Genomic DNA, 25,115 nt, shown 5'->3' on the forward strand with positions numbered 1-25,115 from the left:
TTACGTACTGAATCACCATAATAACAACTTTGAACTAACTATTCATCAGCAGATTGTGTTGTTGGAAATAACCAATTGGGCTAGGATAAAAACACAAAAGCCGTTAGAGTTTGTTTATGTCTAAACTAAAAGTTGATTTAGTTTCAAAGACGACAAGTTTTGGTTAGTAGCATATGTGATAGCTTTCAAGGTATGTTAAAATTCAAATAAAAAAAAACAATTTGGCTTTTGTTTTATGGAATTTGAGTTTTGGTCTCTGAAATAGGTCCTTGTTTGAAATATTTTGTATCATATGCTCTGTTTTTGTTTTGGTCTACCATTCATCAATGTAATGTCTGACTGGTATTGTAGCTGTTGTAGAATTGAACCGAAGTCACTTTTTCAAATGTAATTCCCGCCTCAGACATACCATACTTAACATTTTATGAAGTCAGTATCAGTAATCGGTAAGTATGTGCTAAGTGTCACTATGATTAAAATAAGCACAGTAAATTTTTTTTGTGGTCGGCATGGATGCTTCGTACATGCCAATAGTATTGATAATTAATGCATCATTGTACTCTGAAGTATTTGCATGGTTTTATTGCCATTTTTTCATAAATAGATGTTGGTAACTCCACATGCCTTTGGCTTGTCTCAGGTTTCATCATGTATTGAAGACTGAGAGCAATTTCAACCTTTTTATGTGTACAATTATAGTCTAATAAATGCAGCTTTGAGGTGTTGTTAGGTGTTACCTTACTTTGACGATTATCAAAATTTGTAAAATGAGTTTCTATATTATTGTTTAAAGTGAAGGGCAAGTCCAAAAACAAGTTGGCCTTCAAATCAAAGAGTGGTTGTCAGTAAATATACTGGTGAAAGGATTTGTACTAATTAATATGTAGTGGTTACTGGCTAAGCTAAGCTAACTGGATATATGCTAACCTACAGTACAGTTCAGTCTTGGCTGTTTGCTTTAGCCTAGTCCAGTACTGGTAACTGCTCTACCAGTTTATGTACTGTCATCCCACTCATCTGTGACATTTCTATGCTGAAAATAAACATTACCTGCTGCTAATCACCTACCTATAGAGACGTATTCCATTCAAAATGCGTTAGCTAGCCTACCATACCTAATACGAACCCCAATCGTCAGGCATATTGCTTTTACATTGAGGCGTCATAATAACCGCCCTCTTCGTCATAGTAGGAGGCCAATTTTGGCAATAACTGCTTAACCACTACTTATCATTAAAAATAATTTTACCAACACATGATATTTATTGACAATTACTTTTATTTAATGCCAAATTGTTTGTTGGATTTCCCCTCACTTTAAATGATGTTTTATTTTGTCATTGATCAGATGCATCATATGTCTATGCAATTAAGCAAACACATTGTTTCTGCCTGTTAGTGTTAAATACCTAAAAATTTACCAATGGATTAACCACTGGATTAAAGTCAGTTAAGTTATACTTCAAGTATTAGGCATGTCTTCAGTGAAGGTAGCTGTTCGTGTTCGTCCTTTTAACAAGCGTGAGAAGGATAAAAAATCAAAATGTATCATTCAAATGAATGGATGTACAACAGGTGTGTTTTAGTGAATTCGTTTTTGGTATGTGTAGTTAATCAATTATGTGTCGCAATTAAACGTGTTAATAATACCATTATTTATCACATTGTGTAATACCTGCACCCAGTTGTCAATATTCATTCTTTCGTGTGGTAATGACACTTGGGATAATATATTTAAACAAAATAATTTTGTATCAGTTTTGTGTGAAAAATTGTAATGTTTTTTGGTGTTATATGTGCAGTAATTACTGATCCAAAACAAGCAAAAGATCCAAAGAGCTTTAATTTTGACTACTCTTATTGGTCCCACACAACGGTAAGCATTTTGCAGAATTTGTATGAAAAAATAGTCTTGTTGGCATTTACTGTACAGTACTTAAAACAATTTGCTTCAAAATTTGTACGTTTTTACAGTCAGACGATGAAAGGTTCATTAGTCAGCATCAAGTCTACAATGATTTTGGTGTGGAAATGCTGCAACATGCATTTGATGGATATAATATTTGTATTTTTGCGTATGGCCAAACTGGTGCTGGAAAGTCATACACTATGATGGGAAAACAAGATTCAAAGGATCAGGGTGGAATTATACCACAGGTGCATACACTTTATAATAAATTTAGGTATATGTAATTTTTAATCGTACAGTATATATTCCAAAATGTGGAACATTTGTTTAAATATCTAACATTTTCTTTATAGTCTTATTGTGATGTCCAATTCTTGGAAGCATTTTTCACTCATTGCGTTATAATTTGATTTTAGATGTGTGAAGAGTTATTTGCAAGAATAGCAGAATCAACAACTAACAACAATCTTAATGAAGGCACAGTGACATACTCTGTAGAAGTCAGTTACATGGAGATATATTGCGAGCAAGTGCGTGATTTGTTGAACCCGAAAAATAACAAGTATCTCAGAGTTCGAGAACATCCTCTATTAGGACCTTACGTTGAAGATTTGTCCAAGCTTGCTGTACAATCATTCAGCGATATCAATAACCTTATGGATGAAGGAAACAAAGCAAGGTAGTTTTGAAGCACCCCTCCCTCTTATGCAAGATCTACAGTAGTGTGATACTGATATACATATATACTTTATTGAAATTCGATTGTTATGTTTCTTTTTTTACCATCTAGTATTCTATTTTCATTAAACGTTTTGCACCATTTTCAATTGTTTGAGTTTTGTTTTTGTTATTAGAACCGTGGCTGCTACAAACATGAATGCTACAAGTAGTCGGTCGCATGGTGTATTCAACATTGTTTTCACTCAGAAACGTCATGATAGGGATACAAACTTAGAAACTGAAAAGGTAAACTGTTTTGCCCCAGAAAAAGCATTTCATACTATTTCTACTACTTGCCTTTCTATTTTTTTGCAATTAATACTCACCTAATATACTTTCCAGTGTTTACTTAGTTATTTCATGCTGTTTTGTTTAACTAGGTGAGCAAAATAAGCTTGGTGGACTTAGCTGGAAGTGAGAGAGCAGAATCGACAGGGGCGAAGGGAAAACGACTGAAAGAAGGAGCAAACATTAATCAGTCCCTTACCAGCTTGGGAAAAGTCATATCTGCCCTTGCTGAACAAGTATGATATGGATACTTTTTGCACTTTTACAGTATATTTATACTAGTTAATAGCTTAATACCTAAGCTTTAGCTTGGAAATTTATATTAACCAAATCTTAGCTTTATGAATCAAGTATAGAAATAGATGCTCATATCAGTATTAAGGTGGATAATACCTCACAATTTCTTCTACTATTGCAAACTTTTTCCACATTATATATATCCATTGCCCTTAAATGTATAATTAACTAGATGGCCCATTACCCGCTGTTGAGATTACATCGTCATACTGTATTATTACTAATGTTAGTGTTTTCATTAAAAAACATGGCAGAACTCTCTTTGCTTGAAATGGTATTCTACACTTTTTAAGTTTTTTAAAGCTACCTCCTTTAGAATTTATTTTAACCAGATTAGTTTAGAAAACATGCATTTAGATTGAAAATGGCTACCATTACTTATTGTCTTCTACAGTTTTGTAATAAAAGTCGTCGTATATTTCTAATGTTATGCTTGATAGTTACACTATACACTGTAGTATAGTCCCTGCTTACACATTTGTTTGTAACGCTATTATATTTCAAGGTATTATACTTACTGTACCTTTATCTCTTTGACATAGTCAATGTCTCACAGTCTCGCTTGTCGTTGATATGATTTAGCCTAATAAAGTGATATATCTAGTATCAAGAAAGCTAATTCATCAACATGTTTTCATGAGTTTGTTATCAATACAAAAAAATTGACTTAAATTGGCCATTATTTTATCATAGTCCCATTGTTACATTTTCATGCCAGCATCCTGTGTTAATGCTCGTATGCCGCAGTACACTTGGTGGTCACGGATAGGCCTATAGATTTGATTTTTTTTCGGTTATTACTTTTGTTCACTCAAAAATGCTTTTCCCTTACTCCATTAAAAAGCCTTTTGGTTTATGACTCACTGAGTAATTCGCAAGAATGTATACATATATATATAGTACATGAAGTCTTGAAAAAAAATTAGCTAATATTGCAAATAACCTTGATAAATTAAAACTTGTTTTTTTTGGCTTGTATGAAAGAGGACCATACGCTTGGCAGTAGATGTTCTTATCAGATTTTCCTGTTTTATATATTAGCCTTAATGCCCTTAATTGTTATTCTGTTTTTGTCTTATTAAACTGTTTTAGGACAATGGAACAAGCATTGTAAGTACACCTAAGTGCTTTTGTGACGTACTTGCTCGTGTAAGATAATCTTAAAGCTGTGTTTTTGTTTAGAGTGATGCATTTGTCAAAGTGTTGTTTAGATGTATGTTATAATTCATTACACCTATGGTTGTTGTTGTTGTTTCATGGTGTTACTTTTGGTACATTTATTTAGTTTCTCGGTTATAATTACTGTCACACGTATGAAGTTTAGACAGTTGACATAGACAAGGTATGCTGTTGCATCATTGGCAGTATATAATGCATGATCTGTCTTAAGTTAGACAGAAGCAAATTGATTTATTGCTCTTTTGGGAATAATGCATATTTCAAAACACTTTGCATTAGTCACTTGGGAATTGTTAACTGAACCTGGGTTTCCTTATGGAGGGTTAATTGTTGAAATAAACAACTAGCTCTTTTAAGTTCTGTACAAATTTTGTCAGTTCTCATGAAAAAACATTGATATCTAATTATATACTCCTATTTAGTTTACTTTTTAAAGTACAGTCAAATCAGTTTTCTTCCTATTTGAGTCCATAGGGTACTGTAGAATAAAACAAAAAATAGACCTATCATTTGATAGAAGCCACTTAATAAAATCAAGGATAATAAATCTATGTCCATTCAATCCAATTTGCATGGGGTAGATTTTTCCCATTCCAAACACATTGCGAAATCTTGGATTTATAGATCCAGACTCTGTGTTATAAATCTACTTTCAATTTTATTTTTGTTGTACTGTATATGTACACCAGGCGTCATCAAACTTTTTTCACAAAAGGCCAGATAAGCACGAGAACCGACAATTGCGGGCCAGACTACCACTTTGTTCAATAGGCTACAATACAATAAGCGCACTTATGGCACAGTGAGGTGGGCCGGACAAACTAATCTTTGATGACCCCTGATGTAAACGAATAGAGACTCTATTGTAACGTAATTGACTGCTTTTGAATTTTGACATGATAATTATGATAAAGACATGGACATGGGTATGACTTATGCCGTGAAGACCAAGATACATTTTCTTCCTAGAAAGACATTTTTACTTACACAAACCACATTGTTACATTTTTCTGTATTTAATAAATGATTGAGGGCATTTTTCCATCCATGTTTGTTGTTTTGCTGTTCGTGTAGTTCTGCAGGTTAATAATACCGCTTCTTGTCAAACATGAAATCGGCTGGGACCAAGGTGGATTTATTAAGTGCATCTACTGCATCTATTGATTATTTGTATTTTCATTTTAACTACACCACACTAACCTAAGTTCTAAGGATAGTAATGTATTATGTGATTCATGTTTGTCATGCTGCTATGCAAAATAGGCCAAGTCCAAAAAGAAACGTGGTGAATATATTCCATATCGAGATTCTGTTCTTACATGGTTGCTGAAAGAAAATCTTGGTGGAAATTCAAAGACTGCAATGATTGCTGCGATTAGCCCTGCAGATATCAATTATGATGAAACATTGAGTACATTAAGGTTATCAGTTGTTTGAATTAAACAATAAATATGTACTTTAAGATTCAGGAATATTATTTTACACTTTGGAATTTTTAATCGAAGTACTTTTAATTAGTATGTTATATGAATTTTCTCTTGTTACTACCTGTTCTTTCTGTAGCACTGTAGTATAAATCAAGCGTTACACTGTTTTTGTAGATATGCAGATCGGGCCAAACAAATACGGTGCAATGCTGTGGTTAATGAAGATCCTAATGCCAGACTAATCCGAGAACTCAAGGAAGAGGTTGAGAGATTAAGGCAGGTTCTTCGAGCAGAAGGCCTTGCCAATCTCATCAATCAGCAGTCACTTGTAAATTGGCGAAACAAACAATGCAACACATTCGATAGAGGTATTTTTATAAGAAAAGTATGGGCAGTGTTTCTAAAAATGACCATGCCATGCATTATACTTATCACATGCTCACAGTCCTGAGCACTGTTTCAATACTTAGTCAGATTGAAATAGCATTGATCAGCAAGCAATCGCGTCACATGTGTAATAACAGTATACAGGCATATGTAATAATTATAACTATACTGTAACTAACTGTTTACCACCGTTATAGAAAAACTAAAAACACATTTGCATGATCTAAGAAAAGAATATTACAGGTACAAAACTAAATAAATTGATTTTTGTTAGAAGTTTTGAAGCTAAATTGTTTTGCAGGGATAAATGCTGTCACTCAGCCAACAAATGATCCATCTCTAGAAATTTTAAAAAATCAAGAGAAAAATGCACTGGAAAGGATAAAGGTTTTTATTGGTTTTAACATTATTAAGCAGTTTGGAGTTTTTGAATAATTTGCCGCTTATTGAATACAGAAAAACGTTTTTGATAATTTTTAAAGGAATCAGAAAAAATAATTGCTGAACTAAATGAGACGTGGGAAGAGAAATTGCGCAGAACAGAGCAAATTCGTCTTCAGAGGTAAAATGAGGTTAATCAAAGAACTGAAGTGAACGTTTCTCTCAACTTTGAATTAAAAATTTAATTTAACTCAAAGAAAGTAAACTTGATTCCAGCAAAATGCATTTCTGTTCTTGTCCAATGCCTTACCAACTTCACATACTGGTAACTCAAACTTGTTTGAAGTTGATCTTCCGCTGTATTCCTAAAACCAATATAATGCTTCCTCGATTATCTGGTCTAGTTGAGACAATATTTTTAGAAATTTGACCAGATAAGCAAAGAAATGGGTAATTGAATTCTTAAATGTTTAAAAATAAACTAATTTTTTATTGTTTCTTGTTGCCTTTTAAATATGAAGCCCAAGATACAGGATGTAGGATGTAGTTTTTAACAATGAATTGCAAGTACGGTAACATCAGTGATAATAAGCTATAGCTGCAGAAGGCTTCACAGTTCTTTTACTGTATTTTTGCGTTACCAAGCAGCTTCATTAGGTGACCTAGTAATCGAGGAAGCACTGTACAATGTACATCCAATAGCCAGCACCCAGTTTGAAAAGTGGTTGTTTTTAAAAGTGATAGAAAGGTGATTGCTTTGTTCAGAGAACATGCCTTGATGGAATTGGGTGTGTCTTTGCGTGAAGACGGAGAGACCCTTGGTGTTTTTTCACCAAAGAAAACTCCTCACATTGTCAACTTAAATGAGGATCCACTTATGTCTGAGTGCTTGCTCTATTATATCAAAGATGGTATCACCAGGTAGTTAATTGTGACTTAACATGAAGTCTTAATAATTCCAAAATAGACATCTGTTAAATTATGATTAGTTTAGTCATCTTCACACAATTTTAAATATTAATAAGGCTGGCGTAGAATAAAATATGCACCAATACATGGTACAATAAAACACATTATTTAAAGGGTTGGTTTGTCCACTGCAAAAGTGCCACAGGATATTGTCCTCAGTGGACAACACATTAAAGATGAACACTGCATACTACAATGCAAAAGACTATCTTCCGATGAAAGTAGGTTATGTTTGATTTGTTACTTTGATTAATCTAAACTCCAGAAGCAACTTGGGTTTCTTTACTTCTTAGAGATTGCTTATACATGTTAATTCAATCTTTGCTTAATTAAGTGATATACTGACTGTCAGATACATCATAATACTAGTTACTTTAATTAATTAGGCTAATCATCATCTTTATTCTTGCAGCTGTTGTCAGCATTTTGCCCTTTGAAGATGCTCAGACATTTGTTAACGGTCGTGAAGTACATGAACCTACCGAATTAAGAACTGGAAGCAGAATTATTCTTGGAAAAAATCATGTTTTTCGTTTCATGAATCCTGACCAAGGTTAAATTTGTCATCTGAGCTCGCTAACTTTAAATCATTACATTATTACTTTTAGTTTTCTGAATATTTCCAATCGATTGCTGTGTTAACCGGGGCTTATTATAGTATCTACTCATTGCTGATAACATGCAGCATAGCATATTTAATCCTACAAATAATTCTTTTAATTCATTTTCAGCTCGCATAGCCCGGGAGCAATTTGATATGTTGTCAATTGAATCTCCATCTGAACCAGTCGATTGGTCATTTGCTCAGAGGGAGCTGCTCGAGAAGCAAGGCATTGACATGAAGCAAGAAATGGAGAGAAAGTAAGTCTGTCTATAATTCTATTCTGCTTTATACTTTTTTATTTTTATGACACGCAGTATTTTTGTTTAATTTGTCATATGGAATGATGTTTGTTTGTTTGACAACTCACATATGGTTGTCATGTTGTTAGACTGCATGAGATGGAACAACAATATAAGCGAGAAAAAGAAGAAGCTGACTTTCTGCTTGAGCAACAGCGATTGGTATGTTGCTTCTGAGAGTGTATTTTTTATATACTTTTGTTGCACTTTTCTGTGTGCTTTATGAGTTAATCAAAAACATAAAACTTTGAGATTAATACATCATATACTAACATACATTCATGTACGTAATTAAATAATGATTGCACCTATATTGTTGCTGTGAATAATGCTTGGGCAAGATAATTTTTCCTAGCAATCAAATATATGTCATACTAGGCTTGTTCTACTAAAAATTTAAGCAGTAACCATAGCTTTTTTAACAAATCAATTTATAGCACTTGCATGAAACATTCAACTCAAATAGATCAACATATGAAACTCGTAAGAAAATTTCTTACTAATATGAGTCTTGCATTAAATAAAACAATTGATACTAGTTGCACTGAGTATGTGCAGTAGCTTATTTATCAGTGTCATACATTTCTGGTGGACTTTCATTTCATTATGGATGCTTTCAAAGAGCCACTTACTTATCTGTAATTGTAATTTAGAATTTTGTTTAATTCGCACTTGCACGTGGCATGAATGCTGCTGTGCATACTATTAATCAGAACTTATGTACAATATATAGGTTAATATGTTGATAAAGCTTGTGTTTTTTATTGCATGTTGAGGCAGAAAATCCTAGAAATATATGAACTACACCCTATCCCTGTTCTTGTTGCAACACAAACCACTTAAGCATCTTTTTCTCCTTTACTCTTTCTTTTATTTTTTTCCAACTTGATTCGTGTATAGCATGAATACTACTTGAATTTCATAAAGCTTGCATTTTTTACTAACTTGTTTGCATTTTATTTTCTCTTTGTTTTCTACTTCCTGTACTATCTCTTGCTCAGTATAACTCACTTTAATCAGGCCCAGCTAGAAGATGGCAGCAAAAGCAAACATCAATCTTGTGAAGAAAGCTGGCGGCTTATTGCCAACCTTAGGAGAGATCTTGCTCCAGAGAAACTTCGTTCAATTGTCAACAGATGCGGCTTACCCAGTGGTAAAAATCCATCGAAACATGCCATGTCATCACCCAACCTCTCTTCTTATGGAATATCTTCTCAACCCATGTTAAAGCAGTCCAGTGGAAACAGAAATGCCTGGCTAACTATGGCTGACATCAAAGTCCAAGCCGTCAAAGCTGTTTGCTATGAAGTTGCTTTAAATGGTTTTAAACAAAATCGAAATGAGATTGAAGCTGCATGTGTATTGCAATTGCAAGAGTTGTGTCAGAAGTATGGTAAACGAGATCCCAAACCGTCTGAAACTTGGCGCTCAGTTGCCCGTGATGTCATGGACACAATTGGTTTTTCTGGAGACAGCACGTTTTGCCAGAAAAATCAATATAAGGAATCTACTGAACTAGTTATAGACAAAGAGGTTTTGCAAGCGTTTGAAAGAAAAGAAGTCGTAAAAGATGTTGTGAAGAGTTTGTTGAATGCTGTGGCCGAAAATTGTGAAAATCAAACTTATAATTCTATGGTGATTGAAGAACTGCCACCTTTGTCAGAAAAAGATCGTCATGATGAAGTAAAAGAATTGAAAGATAACATGACATCATTGATTGATATGTTCAAAGGTGTAAAACAAGAAAATAAAACAAAAGATGACGAAATGAAGGCCATGAAAATTAAAATGGAGGAAATGGAAAAGGCCCTCTCTGGAAATGCTGACTATGGAAAGTCATTACTTTTAAGAGAATTTGTGAATGATACAACTTGTAGAACGTCAGATGCAAGTTCTGAAAAAAGAGGTTTCGGGGTTAAATCACAGAGTGATGTTGCAAGCAATGTGGACAGTGGTAAAGATGATTCATCATCAGTTGGTGGGAAAACATCTGATTCTGGGTATTCATCACGATATATCAGATCAAATGATTTCAGTGAACCATCACCTGGTGTTGTCGTTCCTGACTGCATTGATACAAAAGATGACAAGATAAAATGGCTTATGGAAAATGATGTTGCCTTTCGTAGAGGACGTTTGCGCTGGGAAGCCCAGCAGAAAAGGCACCAGGCTAATTTACGTTCTCAAGAAATTAACAAGGAAAAACGTCGTCAGATGCGTGAAAGGATAAATGAAGTCAATCGTACAAACCAACCTCCAAGATTTGCCTTCAAGGGAATGAATCATGATGATCAGTGCAATATGAAAGAAGGCACAAAACCATTTGCCAGAAAGTATTTTGAAGGACCTCGTAGAAAAACTTGTTCATCAGTCCGAGAGTTAAAATCAGCTACTAATGAAAACATTAAAGGAGAAAACTTAGAGAAAAAATCAGAAGTGGAAATGTCAGACGTGTCAAAACGACAAAACCAAACAAAGATTTTTAATGAAACATTCACAGATAATAATGTGACAGCAACAATGCCAGAGAAAGCACCAGAATATAAGGAAGCAATTCAGTTTCGACCTGAAAAGCAAAACAAGCAAAATCATGACACCTATTGTAACAGACGACGGAAAACATGGGGTAGTTCTCAACAGTTTCCAATGTCTCTGAATGAAGTTGTTCCAAATATTCCACCAAAGCAGCATAACATGTCAATTTGTCCTCAAAATTTGTTCGCATCATATTTATACTCAAATGGCTTCAGTCAAGGTTCTAATATGATGCATGGCAATCCACTTCAAAGTTGGCAAAATAATCCACAATATTCACAAAGATGGATTCCACCTCAGCCTATTCCAGTCACTTTTAATGGATCTGTTTCTGTGCCATCTTCTGAAATGTATTATCCTCCAACAACCTCTAAGCAACCGGATATATACACTGCTCAGAATTATTATGATAACAACGCCATGCATATTCTTTCTACTGGGAACAATTCCCAGTCATTTGTCAATACTGCATTATTTAAGCCAGCTTTTTCTGATGCGACTCCTTCTCGCGTCTTATATGACCAGCCACAATTCTATATTGGTAATTCTCAAGGCGGCCATTCTCCAACATATCCACGCAATCCTTTTCCTCCAAAGCTATATCACAATCCACTTAATGGCCCTGCACTAATCAACGAATTCACAACTCACAGGAGGGAATCACCTTCTTATTTGTCAAAATCTCATGCTAGTTCAAATTTTAAACAAGGGTCAAATGATACTTTTCCTGGCTCAGAAAATTTTACGAATCTACCAAACTTCAATATTGCTGATTCGAAAAGGCATAGCGCAGTTCCTGTTCAAGATATTTATGTGCCACCTTTTCGAAGACGAAATTCGAAGAATTTCGAACAAATATAGGAGTTTGTGGAATTTAATTCCAAACCACTGAAATCTTGAAAACCACTGTGTATACAATGTGTGTTCTAAATGTATCTGACCCTTCAACTTAAAAAATGCAACATCATGCGGCGGAAAAATTTTATTTAAGGACTTTCAAAATACTTGAACGGTTTTACCCTTGTAAGGAACGCCTCTGAAACACCATCTTTGTTGCTGTTTGACTTTAATCACATCCATTTCAGCAGGGTTTTCAGTTTAAGAAAGAACCAGAAGTCCAGGCATTCTGGCAAAAGTGTCATTCTTGATGCACATAAACATAACCACATAGGTCAACGAAACAAAGTCAGCATTGCTTTCAGAAAGTGATGCAAACAGTTTTTTTTGCGTTTTGTCATTTTCCGCAAAAACAAAAATTGGACAAGAGTGCACCAAAGGTATGGAAGAGAGAAATAGGTGAAGCTAATCGACTGAAAAATTGTCATGCGTGTGCAGAAAGTGTAGGTAGAAACTACTGTACTTGTTGTAGGAAGAAACTTAAATCGGATGCTTTTTAAACACACCTCAAATAATATGTTAGTTTCTATCACCTTGTTGCATGTATAGTGTTTTGAACTATTTAGATTTTTGTTTTGTATAGACTTGATCGAATAGGGGCTTATTTTGGTAAAATGTTTATTATCCCCGTTATTTATCAATGGCAAAAAGAGATGAATTCAATTATTTCGAAAAACTTAAAATGAACTCACCTTATTGTAGCCATGTGAGGGAGATATTATCAGGTCAATGAAGCATTCAGTTAATTGACAAACTGTGCACCTTTACTTTAAGTGTTGATATTGGTTAATGTAATATTGCAAAAAGCTCATAGAAATATAAATGCAATGTTTATTTATACAATTGAAATACAGTGAAGTTAGCGATATGTCATCCACGTTATGTATTCCACCAGAATTTCAATTTTTTTCAGTCAACATTGTGTTAACATATAATTATACAGCATTTCATATAGAAATTATCACTTTTTTAACGTGCCTAATTAGTTTCTACCTTCAGTTGAGCTGTTTATGCTCTTTTTGAATCACTTCTCGCTACAATTTGTGTTGACCTTTAAGACAAAATTTGTGATTGGAAAAGCTATTCCGAGTGTTTTGTAAAGTTATATAAGCCATAATACAACAGTGTTTCAGTGAATAATTATCATATAGCACATGATTTTCTTTCACTATATTTCACTTTCTTGTTTTATTTTAGTGATGCATGATTTTGATTTGTTGTTCTGTTTGCACATTTTTACGTGGATAAGGAATTTTAAAAGCATGTAAAAAGTAAAAGCAGTAGCACTTAAAAGAAAAATAACACTTAAAAAAAGCCATGTTGGTATCCAAAAACTACTAGTGTATTTTGTAAATTGACTTCTTCAAATAAAATATTGTCTTGTTCAATTTTTCTTGAAACATTTGGATGGATTGAATTGCTCAAAATCTTTGAAATAAAGTTTGAAGAGTGTATCATGATAACTAACCTCGCGTAAGATGATAGCATCGTACAGTATATTGATTTTAGTGGCTTAATACAGCTGCTCCACCACAGTTGCTTATATTTGATGCAGTGTGCAGTTTAATCATATTCCCAGGGGTATGTTCTCTATAACTCTATGTATGTTGGGCTCACTTCATTAACTTTCAGTTTTGATTCATTTCTACTCTTTAACTTGATTGATTTATCTCCCTCTCCTGTCTTTTCTTGCCGCTTGGAAAATTCCGTGTCAAATATATCAATTAACCTGGTGAATAGGATGGGTTGATACAACAAATTACTGTAGTTAATAGATTATTGAATTACTGTTTGTTGTAACGTGCTGTACATGTATAAAATATTAGATAGGTAAACGGTATAATTCTACAGTTTTAATGAATCTGAAAAAAAATTAGGAAAATGAAGCAAACATGAAAGGAACTGTTCACATTGCTTGCGCAAAATTGTAGTGACTCTGACAAAGCCAACAAAAATGGGTTTATTCTAACACCAACCATATCATCTAGAAATCTTCTAACTATATCAATTGTCCCTAATCCACCATGTTGAAACTGCTAGTTTGAGATATTGTTCAGTGGTGTTGTCAAAATGCTAATGCATTGTGATTTCAGAGACATCACATCACGCTAGAAAATTAAATTTTTGAACTCGCCCTATGTGTCAATTTGTCATACTTTTCTCTACAGTTTTGCGAAGATACGTAGCTAGTCTGCTAGTGTACACAACTAATAAAAAAAACAGAGTCAACCAAAGTATGACAGAATGTGTGTGTGTGTATGTTTTTGTTAAATTTTCAATTTGAAAGTAATAATTTACAACAAAAAAACAATACCTAGAAATTCATTTCCAGTAATTACAAATTATAGATTTTTGCAATATCCGTGATATCATATCTTGCCCAGAGGCAAAATTCTTAGTATTCACATGCTGTGTTGCCTCTTTATCACTTGGTAGTTTTCTTTAGGACTATGAACATAGGCTGGAAGTTCTTCAACAACAAGTTAAAACTCGATCATCTGGAACATATGAGCATTTGCACTCTGAAAATGAAACGGAAGGTAATATGCAGAAAATGACCACTTGGTGATATGATCACTGTTTGCCATTCTTAATTAATACAGAGGAAGAATGGACGGAGAGGAAACATCAGCTAGCACAATGGACATGGCAAAAGTGGGTGAAGTATCAATTCACTTCCCTTCGAGATGATCTATGGGGTAATGCCATCTTTTTAAAAGAGGCTAATGCGATTAGTGTGGAACTGAAAAAGCAGGTTATTAAGGAAAATTTTCATTTACAGAAACTATAAAATTCTCATTATGCATCCAATAAATGCTAAGTTGCACCAAGCAGATTTGACATTTTTTTACTCCTATCCGCTAAAGATATCACACATAAGATTGTAGTAAGAATCTGTTGTTAACGTGGGGATTAAATCCCAAAAGAAGTTGGCCTTAAATCTAATAGTATTTACCAGTAAGTATAGTCGAGAAAGGATTTTTAATAATATGTAATGGTTAAGGAGTTATTGTTAAAAAGGTATCGCATATTTGGCCTTTTATAGTGGGCATTATAACATCACAATGTAAAAATAAAATACTTGATGACTGAGGTTTGAATTAGATATAGAAGAAGTGGTAGTCTGGTGAAATACTTCTCTAGTATACTGACTGACAAATACTCTTAAATTGAAGGCCGATTTGTTTTTTGACTTGGCCCTCACTTTAATATTATAAAAAAGCAATTAATAACAAAAGATTTAACAGTTTCCACACTGACTTTTTGACTGACATTTTTTTCTCATATTTAGGTGATATTTCAGTTTGTTCTTCTCACTGACACTCTGTTTTCACCGCTCTCTGCTGATCTGCTTCCGGCAGACGCAGCTGGAAGGCAGCGACCTTACAATAAGACAATTGTTGCTGTAAAGGTTTGTGATCACAAAAATGGTGCAACACACTATTGGTCATTACGCAAATTAAGGTTAGTGAAATTATCAGTACCATGAAATATTCAACAGACTTTCATATGTTTTTGAAAAAACTTTGCCATTGAGAAATGTTTGAATTACAGGCAACGTTTAGATTTAATGAGGAAAATGTATGATCAAGTTTGTGATGTATCAAATGAAGCTGGTGCTACAAATAATCGTCAAGACCCACTTCGTGACAGGCTTGCATGGTTTAAGATGATTGGACGGTAAGAGACACCTTTTATTGCTGCAAATGCAAAATGCACTTAGCACTTAGATGCTGCATGCATAATTAAAACCGTTTTCCGAAATATTAATATATTACAAGCTAAGTGTGCTACTGATTCATATTAGCAAAAATAGTTCAAAAAATAGATAACGAATATAAACATAGTGATATGTTGTGAAATAGGTATTAAACTCGAATTTAAGACAAAAATTATCTTATTTGCATAATTTTATCTTCCCCATTGCTTTGCTGCGGATGGTAATTAAACTGAAATTTGCATTTTGCTTGATTTGGCATGCATGTCATCATACTTGCTCCCGATTGGCTGCGACATTGTGCATCATCTTCATGCTTGTGTTATTTTGCATTTTGCCAATATAAATTTGTCCATTCTTAAGGCACCTGCACCCACCCAGTATTAACTTGTCTTGCATTCGGCATAATGCCTGTGATCTAACGCCACCAAGTGGCAATACACCAATAAGCAGCCCGGTTCTTGAATCCAGATTTGCATCTTCTCTCACAAATCTGCCCACATCTGTTTCCGAAAATAATTTCCTCGCTCGTAGTCCCCTTAGGGATTCGCATGCATCAGCGAGCATCCCCGCGACGCCTGTGGGAGTACACAAATCATCTTCGATGTCTGACCTTGATTATGAATCAGCAATTTATGCACTTTTGAGCCAGCAAGATCCATTTTATGATCGAACACCGTGGTTCAGCATTGTAGGAAGGTGCGTGACAACTTATTTAATATGGAGCTCTTCATGTTATAAAGCATTACTTCTCAGTGTAATACACATAATTTTATGAAATTAAAATGTTTACAAAAAACGTTCTATTGATTTTATTTTTAATGAAAGTTGGCTTATACTAATGGTACTTACAGTGCACAAAAATACTTGTTATTTTGGCATTTTTAGAAAGTATAGAATTATGAGTTTTTATTTCCCGAAATTCGAGCACGCCAGATATCTTCCACAAGTAGTAGACATGCTTGCCAGCTTGCATATTGTTGCACTATAATTTAATGTAATTTATTGCATGGCCTCAAAAGTTTACTGTATATACACTTTATAATTCTAAAAATCTGCAATTTAATCAGTATAAATGGCATGTGAAATTTCTTGAGAAAAGAACTCGTCTTTGATGACCTAATATATAGATGTTTTGTGAATTGTGTTTTCCATAGTGAGTGAAGTGAACTAGATTTACGTACGCTTTATTTTTGAATTTTGTGAACGTAATTTTTCAAGAATGTTCTAAAAATGGTTCAAGCAAACACATATTAACAAGTTATTTGCCTTGTTCAGAGGCTTTGTTTATCTTAGTAATCTACTTATTCCGGTTCCTCTTGTGCATAAAATGGCTGTGGTGAGTGAGATTGGTGAAGTGAAAGGCTACTTAAGAGTTGCTGTTCAGCCCATTCAAGGTTACTGCAGTGTTTAATACACCAAATTTGATACATTTTATTGCTAGTACTTATTGTTTTCTATTGCAATCGTGTTAAATTATATTTTACTTCAATAACTTGGCAATCTTTATTTTTTCAATTGTGAACAATATAAATCAGCTTTATTGGTTATCTTCAGATGACAGATTGTATCGCAATGGTTCATGGAATAACAGTGCAATACAGTACACCAGTAGAAGACGCTCTGCCACTGCACACATTAAGTTTGACAAAATTGTTTTTAGCGTAAGTCACTTTTCCTGTTTTGCATTATGATTTTCAAGCTATTTCCATGCTTCAAAATGTCTTTTCAACAGGAAAATGATCTTCCATCTCCCTGTGAGTCATTAAGTGAAGATTTTGATGAGCGCGTTGTGGAAGGTCGTGGTGATAGCTCTGTGGAGAACTCCATAATCGAAAATTTTCCCAAAGAAATGTGTCCAAAAAATTTTGACGATTCTGGTGTTTTTAATGAAAGTGATGAAAGTATGTACTGTATTGTTGAATGGTACCATACACTTTCGCGTGGTAATTCCACTGGTGACATTGTTGAATATAATTTAAATTGTAATTTGCAAAAGACTTTAAGAAAACATCACCGGAGCTAGTTGCTTCCGAGTGCAAGAATCATCTAGAAATTGGATCAGACCTTCAATTTCGAATTACAATTCTGGATGCTGTTGGGATATCCACTCAGTATGCTGACATTTTTTGCCAGTTCAAGTATGGACAGGAGACGTAGTTTTTTGTAATAAACAAGAAAACACTTTTATTTCATGTCCAGAAACTACTCTTTCAGTTTTCTTAATCGTCATGAAGAGGCGTTTTCAACCGAACCCTTAAAGAATACTGGACAAGGCGCACCTCTCGGCTTCTATCACGTGCAGAATGTAAGTCTGTATTGCGTCATCTTGCCTGTGTCGTGAATAATTTATTTACCTCTCTACATTAAAAGTTTCGGAAAACGTTTCCTAAATGGAATTTCCCCTTGCTAAGTTGAAGACAAAGCTAGACTAGATGCAATGACAATTTACCATCTCTAGGTTTATTTGCTTTGAAATCCATTTAAAAGTCTGAAAGCTTTTTGCCGATAATGTTTATAACTCCATCTGCTATTTTCCTGTCTTATGCAGTCTTTGGTGTTAAGTACAAAGTGCTTTTGTGTTGGCACTGTAAAAAGTAACTTGCGAAGAAGTGATTAAGTTGACAGATTATAATTATTTGCAAAAGTAAATGATTCATCTTGGGCTTTGTTTTCAGATCTGCGTGAAAGTAACCCAAGAATTCGTTGACTACATCAGCACCCAACCTATCGTCTTCGAAGTCTTTGGACATTTCTCAAATCATCCATTACACGAAGATAGCAAAGATATGGAAACGTAAGCAAGTTCCGGTAAAATCTGTACTTTTTTAGCGGAACCGATATTATAATATTTCCACATCTCATGTAACATAGGTCGATACAATCACGTATTCCTGCGGAGATTAATCTTGCTTCATTGTCCAAGCCAGGTGGGTTGTTTTAAGGAATGAATATTCTTTTTAAATGTTCATTCTTTCGTGGTAAAACTGATGGTATTTGACTAATCTAAATCCACTTCTAAATTGCTCACAGTTCCGGCCACAAGCAGCGAAGTGAGTGGCAACGTTGGTTCACATACCCGTTGTCAATATGATTTGATGGTCTGGTTTGAAATACGGGAACTACAACCGGATGGAGAGTGAGTTACTTAGATATTAATAAATCGCTAATCGGTACAACATATCATTATGGTGTCTTTTTAGCGTATTACAGGTATGAACAATCCCTTCAGGCGCTGATTTCATTGTTTATCTTTATACCATCGTTTAAGTTTTAGAGGTTTCTACTATAAATTACATAGCAAGTATAACTAACTACGACCTGTCAGGTACACAGCGGTGGCAGTTGACCATCGAGGAGATATTTCGACGAGCAGTGGAGAGTTTCTTCTTCATCAAGGAATACAACGTCGTCTTGCGGTTACCATTGTGCACGAACACGGGCCAGAAATTGTATGGAAAGACGTGAAAGAAGTTGTTATAGGTCTCGCGATCTCGCTGCCGCTACAACTAATGCTAAGGAGTGTTATACTTTTGTAATGTTGATGTTTTATAATTTTGGTTTACCAGGTCGCATAAGAAATAAGCACAATGCGGAAAATTGTATTTACCCGAACGATCACATTCTCTCCCTCAGCCTCTTCCCTGGCCACTATGTCTACCCGCCCATTGATGACCGGTAAATGACCAGATAGGATCTGATTTCTGATGAGTTGAATCTGATTTCTCTAAAATACTTTTTTCTTTTTGTAGAATATCTTATGGAAGGGATACAAGGTAAAACTTTATTCGCATAAAGTTGTAATATTTCAGTGACTTAAACTAGAATGAGAATCCATTTTTTGCCTAATGTAACAATAGACTTTCAATATTTCAATTCATTTCTCGGCAATTGGCGTTATTTTGGAAAATAATTCAAACACAACAGTGTTACGTTATCTTCGTAAATTTGCTACGACGTTTTACCACTCAGGACCTTCTTCCGTTTTGAGTGTTCATGGGACAGTTCACTGCATAATTCAGTCTTGTTGAATCGAGTTACCCCCTTTGGAGAGAAGGTTTACATCACTTTGACTATATACCTTGAGGTAATTTTATATTGAGTGTTCAAATATTAAAATCAATATCCATAAAACCTGATTGTCAGTAATCAAATAACGTATCGATCCATAGTTAATCGATATTTCGCGCAATTTTAATGTCGATAACCTTCGCAGCTTGACAACTGCATTTATCCGGTTGTCATTTCAAAAGACTTGTGCGTTGTCGTCTGCAATCGTGATGCAAAACTGCGTACGTCACGAAGTTTACGTAATTTCTTTAGTAGTTCGTACCGGTCCGCGGATAGGTAAGTCCCTAATGGAAACATAACCTTTGCTTGTTTATTAAAATATACCCAGGTAATGGCGAACGGTAATTAGATATGAAATTAATGGCGTCTCAACGTCATTGCAATTACGGCGTAAGTTGTACTGGCGGTTGGAGTCCATTAAAAATTGAAAGGGTCCGTTCAATTTACAGCAACCGTGTCACCGGAGTTTATGAGCTCTCTCTTAAGTACAACGACCGTGGTGGTCGGGGAAGTCCCGGAATGCGAAGGCGCCGTCGTCGTATCGTGGATACATCATCCACCTACGTCAGAGGTGAGGAGAATCTGTCGGGATGGCGCCCAAGAAGCGACAGTTTGATATTTGAACATCAGTGGCAGCTCGATCGGTTTCATAAAGTCTTACAGGTTTGTGAGTCGTTTTGTTTTACAAATTTACTTTAATTTAACTCTTTTGTTGTAAAGTTATGTTTCTCAAGAATTCGGGATCTAAACGGACTCTTCTTTTTGCTTTGATGATGCAAAACTTGTTAAGTTTAAACTACTGTTTGCTTTCAATGACATGCATCATGTTTATTAATGACGTTAATGTAACTAGGTAGTAAAGCACATCTGGTTGGTTGGTTGGGGAATTGGCATTCTTAAGCACATCACGAAACGCAGCCACAATTGATACAAAAATACATCCTTTATACCGTTTTTCGTCTGTTGTAAAACTAACCCAGGATTAAATTAATTACAACACGTCACGAGAAATTCAAATCAAACTTTTACTCAGTTCCTGCTGTCGTTCCGTGAAACTCTTCCGTTTGAATTAAACGGATAGAGTTAAATCGATGGAGTAAAAGGACACCTCTGATTGTCATTTAACAAAGCAGACAATTTGCCTAGTATAACAGCCCATAATACCTTCGACTAAATATAATTGTCTACATTGATGTAATTTCCTACATTGATATAATTGTCCTATGACGTAGGTCGAGAAAACTCGTCACATTCTTCTTATGCGGGACACTCTGACGTCAGAATCTTCTATAAATATAATCTCTGGTCGTTCGCACGAGCCAATTGGAAGTGAATGTGAAGAGGAGAAAGATGAAGAAATAAAAAAGCGAGGAGTATCCGGCTCCATGAGGTAACAAACCATACTGCTCCATATTGTGGTATTATTGGGGATGGGCCGGCTGGAGCCGGATCCAAAAAGTCCGACCTGGTTTTGCCAATTTTAGAAACCGGCTTATTCCAGACTTAAAAACTATCCTGCAAAATCCGGCAAGCTTTTATAAACTTTGCGTACAACTATGATTATGATGATGAGCGTGGTTACGTAATATACATGGTCGAAGTGTCTTGCTCTTCTGTTGTAGAAGCAATAAAATCGTTCTTTGAGTAAAAATTAAGCACTTGGCAAATTAAACGTCACATGGCAGTGGAAGAAGTTTATGAAAGTGGACGACTTCAACTTTATATGCATGGAATTTTGTAACTCTGCTAAACTACCACGTTTTATAAGCAAAAGAAGGCAAGTGTAAAAAATGTAACCTGGTTTTCATTTTGATTGTGAGGTTATCGTGCCAACGTAATCAAATTTACCCGCAAGTTTAGGCCTCCGTTTGATTGACAGATGATAGTTACCAAATATCCGAACCCAGCTCAACAGTACTTTGTCTATCCCTAGTAATTGTTTTTCCCCGAAGTGACACTGATTAGCAGCCTAATACACCAAGATTTTCACCATGCAGCGTACACAACATGACATCGGCAGACACATACCAGAGTCGTCCGCGCCCTGGTAGCCTAGCTGTGAAGAAAAGTGTCACCACAGATTGCCTTGCAAGGTCCGACGTATCGAGCTCATTTGAACATGATGATGAGCTTACTAGAAAGGTAAAACACATTTAATAGCCTACATACATACAAAATTGTTTTCCGCCGTTCAGTAAGCGTTATGCAGCAGTTTACAAGTTACGGCTTGTGGTTGTGGTTGTTGTTCTTGTTATGGTTACTCTATGTGTTTCAACTAGTTCAGTGTTATTTTCATTTCTGAATTTTTACAAGTGCTTCGATTTTCTACATTGCAGTGTCTCAAGCTGATGCAGTATCGCATTCCAAGTATATTTGATTGTCGATTTCCATGTCAGGTAACGTTACTATTTGCAGTAATAAACTTTACTGCCTACTCCTATAGTTTACCTTCAAACGGTGTTTAAAAATTCACGGCCTTCGTTAAGACATTATGATATTTACCACGTTAGTTTCGTGAGAGTTTGTACTATATACCCTCTTGTACATGTAGAGCGATTTTGAAGTGCGCTCGTATAACATCATGCATTATTGAACAGCTTGGAGATATGAGTCACGATGGCAGACTGTTTTGCGATTCGTTCGTTACGCCATCCAATTCGTTCCAGAACATCGTGCAAAGCAACAGCATTATTTTCACCGATGTACCTGTGGACGCTTTGCGGTAGGCTGCTGCTGTGCCATTTCAGTGAATTTCCAATAACTTGTGTTTGACTGAGCTACGTAAATACACGTGTACGTCTTGAGCGTTAGACTACATTGGCAAACATTGTGCATGTTATCAGTTCGCTTTTTCTAGAGTTCCGCCATCGAAAGCCAAGTTCGACACCTCCTCCCAGATAAGTTCAAGTTCAAGCACAACGACTGGTAGTGGCGCTAGTACTCCAGAAAATTGCGACTCGGGAGAGTGGAATATATCGCGATATATTCCCAATGTTGTTGAAGTTCGCGTCAGGTGGGATGTCGGCCATCATTATGTTAGAGCTAACTGGGATTTCAGAGATCTCACTAAAACAGCTCTATTGACTTTCGTTGATTACGTTTTCACTTTGGTTTGTCTTCACCATATTCTCAAGTAGAAAACTCGTAAAATTGGATTTAAATTCCATTAATTGTCCATGCTTCCTTTTTCAGTCCTGTAGTGTCCCGTCGAGGCTACCTTTATTTATTGGAGCCTGGCGCCACCTGCTGGATGAAGCGCTGGTTAGTTGTTCGTCGCCCTTTCGTCTTTATTTATAATAGCCACAAGGATCCGGTCGAACGTGGGATGTTTAACCTTGCCACCACCGTCGTTGAATGTTCCTACGAACAACAAAATCAGTTAAACGTAAGGCTTTTTTACGTCATTACTTGATTTGCTGTATAACAGGCATTAATCAGACAAATATTTCCTAATGTTCCATTTGGGACCTGCAATGAAATTGGATGAATTTTTTTGTTGTCACCTAAATCCAAATGTTGATTACTTGATACAACACGTAACCAGTTTGCTTACTGTGCAACAATAAGGGAGGGCAAAAAAAGCCATTGGAATTGAATGCCACCAAAAGTAAATTAGTAGTCATCACTAGAAATATGCTGACTTTGCCTAATTGGTGTCAAAATACCCGAAACGTCACTGCAGATGTAAAGAAATTTTGGTGTAAAACGTCGTGGGCTAATCATACGTTGGTTGATACAATGTTGATTTGCTTCTAACCATAACGTGGGTTTTGATGTTGCCCATAACTTCAGCTCATTTCATCAGAAACTAGTTTTAGACAGCAAAAGTTTCCATTGGGAAAGCAGGTTTCATCTAGGTTTTTATTTCTTACCAGACACCTTATACGTTTGCGGTGTGTGCCCAGCACCGGGGCTTCGTATTACAAGCTGCTAATGACGTGGACATGCATGGATGGTTGTATGCGTTTAATCCTCTTTTGGCCGGATCAATCAGGTAGGATTGTTATTGCTCGACTTCTGTCTTGTTATTCGACTGAGCCAATAAGGGTTTAAAAGCTCTCTCTTATCACCCAACAGAAATAAGGTAAAAGCACTAAACTTCTCCAATTTTAGCAGATCCAAGTTAGCGCGGAAAGCGCAGCCTGTCAGCACCTGACTTAGAGAAGTTTGCCGAAAAACGCCATGAAAATATTCACTTACCAAACATTTTGCGATTACAATATAGAGATGTGGTGCCAGACCATTCCGAAAACATTGGTTCCGGTCTTCTGCATGTTGACTTTGTGTTTATTATGTATTAATCTACGTGCCCCGTGTGCGCTAATCATGGTTTTCTTTTTTGTATTCACCCAATCAAGTGTTTTGAGTCGTCGTATAGCGCTTACAATCATCAGTGCATCAGTGTTACGGCTGTCGGTGTCGGTTTACGTTGCTGTTAAATGCTTTTCTTTGACATGCAAATTTTTGTTGAGTATTATTTTTTGTTATACCTCCTTTTGTTTATTCTTTTTTTTGAATGGTTTCCAGCTGTAGTTAAACTGTATTCGAGATTTGTACAAAGTTTTGCTCCGAGATTCGTCTATGACCTAGTCCGTAGTCACCACTTCTCATTCTCTTACTCTGCCAGTTGTACGCTCCTACCGTTCATATGCGCTGATGTATCTCCAATCTTGCCACGTGTACAATACACACGATAGTTAGACAATCAATCGTATTGTGCTTCTAGCTGCTCACGACTATCTTTGTGCAATTTTCCTTAGCCAGCACTTTATGTACGTATTTTTGACTTGTCACTGTTTATTTTGCTGTCACTGTTTATTTTGCAAGGAAATCACACTCGTGAAATGCTTTTGTTGCCACTGTGTCATACGATTTATGGACCTTTTCAGCACCTCTAAATAATATGCTTGCGTTCACTATAAAACAGTGTATGCTTAGTGTGAAAATAAGTGAATATTCTAGATAAACCGTTTTCCTAAAATTAATGCTAGTTCAACATTCTATGAATACACGTCGTTTTCTGCATGTATGCGCATTTTGCTTCTGTTCGTTTCCTTTCTCTGCCGACTGTTACATTGACTGTTAGACGTTAAATGGTTCAACTGCGTAAAACCTTGTTGTTACTTATAAAGCATAGATTATTCCATAGTGACGAGTTTATTTATGACTGTATGCTGTTGTTATTAATGTCGTGTTGGGAAATAAATTTCTATATTTATTACTGTCCAACAGCGTGAATAATGTTCAATGAACGAATCCTTATCCAGAGAATGAAGAGTTGTACCCTTACCTAAATGCATAAAGCATATACGTATTCTCAAAGTAGAGATATGTTTTAAAGATGCAGTCGTCATAGTACGCACCTCAACCGTGAGATGTCGCTATGGATTTCAATATGCCTATCAACTGAATTAAATCAAACACGTTCGATACA

At 35.5% G+C, this 25,115-nt stretch overlaps 1 protein-coding gene across 8 annotated transcripts; it reads left to right on the forward strand.

The window, feature by feature from the left end:
- Window positions 1-1,326: 1,326 nt before the first annotated feature.
- On the forward strand, window positions 1,327-24,910 carry LOC143447207 (kinesin-like protein KIF1A). 8 transcript variants are annotated; one of them, XM_076947185.1, is made up of 43 exons: window positions 1,327-1,575; window positions 1,803-1,876; window positions 1,975-2,157; window positions 2,326-2,588; window positions 2,764-2,875; window positions 3,010-3,153; window positions 4,307-4,324; window positions 5,657-5,814; window positions 5,995-6,188; window positions 6,509-6,594; window positions 6,690-6,769; window positions 7,354-7,509; window positions 7,672-7,778; window positions 7,970-8,110; window positions 8,289-8,418; window positions 8,550-8,622; window positions 14,339-14,432; window positions 14,496-14,647; window positions 15,185-15,357; window positions 15,448-15,573; window positions 15,974-16,309; window positions 16,889-17,007; window positions 17,168-17,274; window positions 17,346-17,514; window positions 17,610-17,751; window positions 17,828-17,918; window positions 18,289-18,407; window positions 18,485-18,540; window positions 18,644-18,749; window positions 18,939-19,093; window positions 19,180-19,288; window positions 19,363-19,386; window positions 19,583-19,697; window positions 19,827-19,957; window positions 20,131-20,344; window positions 20,914-21,071; window positions 21,679-21,823; window positions 22,018-22,077; window positions 22,279-22,403; window positions 22,539-22,694; window positions 22,874-23,066; window positions 23,557-23,675; window positions 23,795-24,910. In XM_076947185.1, exons 1-43 carry the CDS (start codon window positions 1,476-1,478, stop codon window positions 23,835-23,837), a joined length of 5,556 nt encoding a protein of 1,851 aa, XP_076803300.1. In that variant the 5' UTR covers window positions 1,327-1,475; the 3' UTR covers window positions 23,838-24,910. The 8 variants fall into 8 exon arrangements, with proteins under 8 accessions (XP_076803300.1, XP_076803301.1, XP_076803303.1 ...); XM_076947186.1 differs by having other exon boundaries at window positions 23,798-24,910; XM_076947188.1 differs by having other exon boundaries at window positions 16,082-16,309.
- The last annotated feature ends 205 nt before the right edge of the window (window positions 24,911-25,115 follow it).

Source organism: Clavelina lepadiformis, chromosome 2 (genome assembly GCF_947623445.1).
Source record: "Clavelina lepadiformis chromosome 2, kaClaLepa1.1, whole genome shotgun sequence".
NCBI classification, from domain to species: Eukaryota; Metazoa; Chordata; class Ascidiacea; order Aplousobranchia; family Clavelinidae; genus Clavelina; species Clavelina lepadiformis.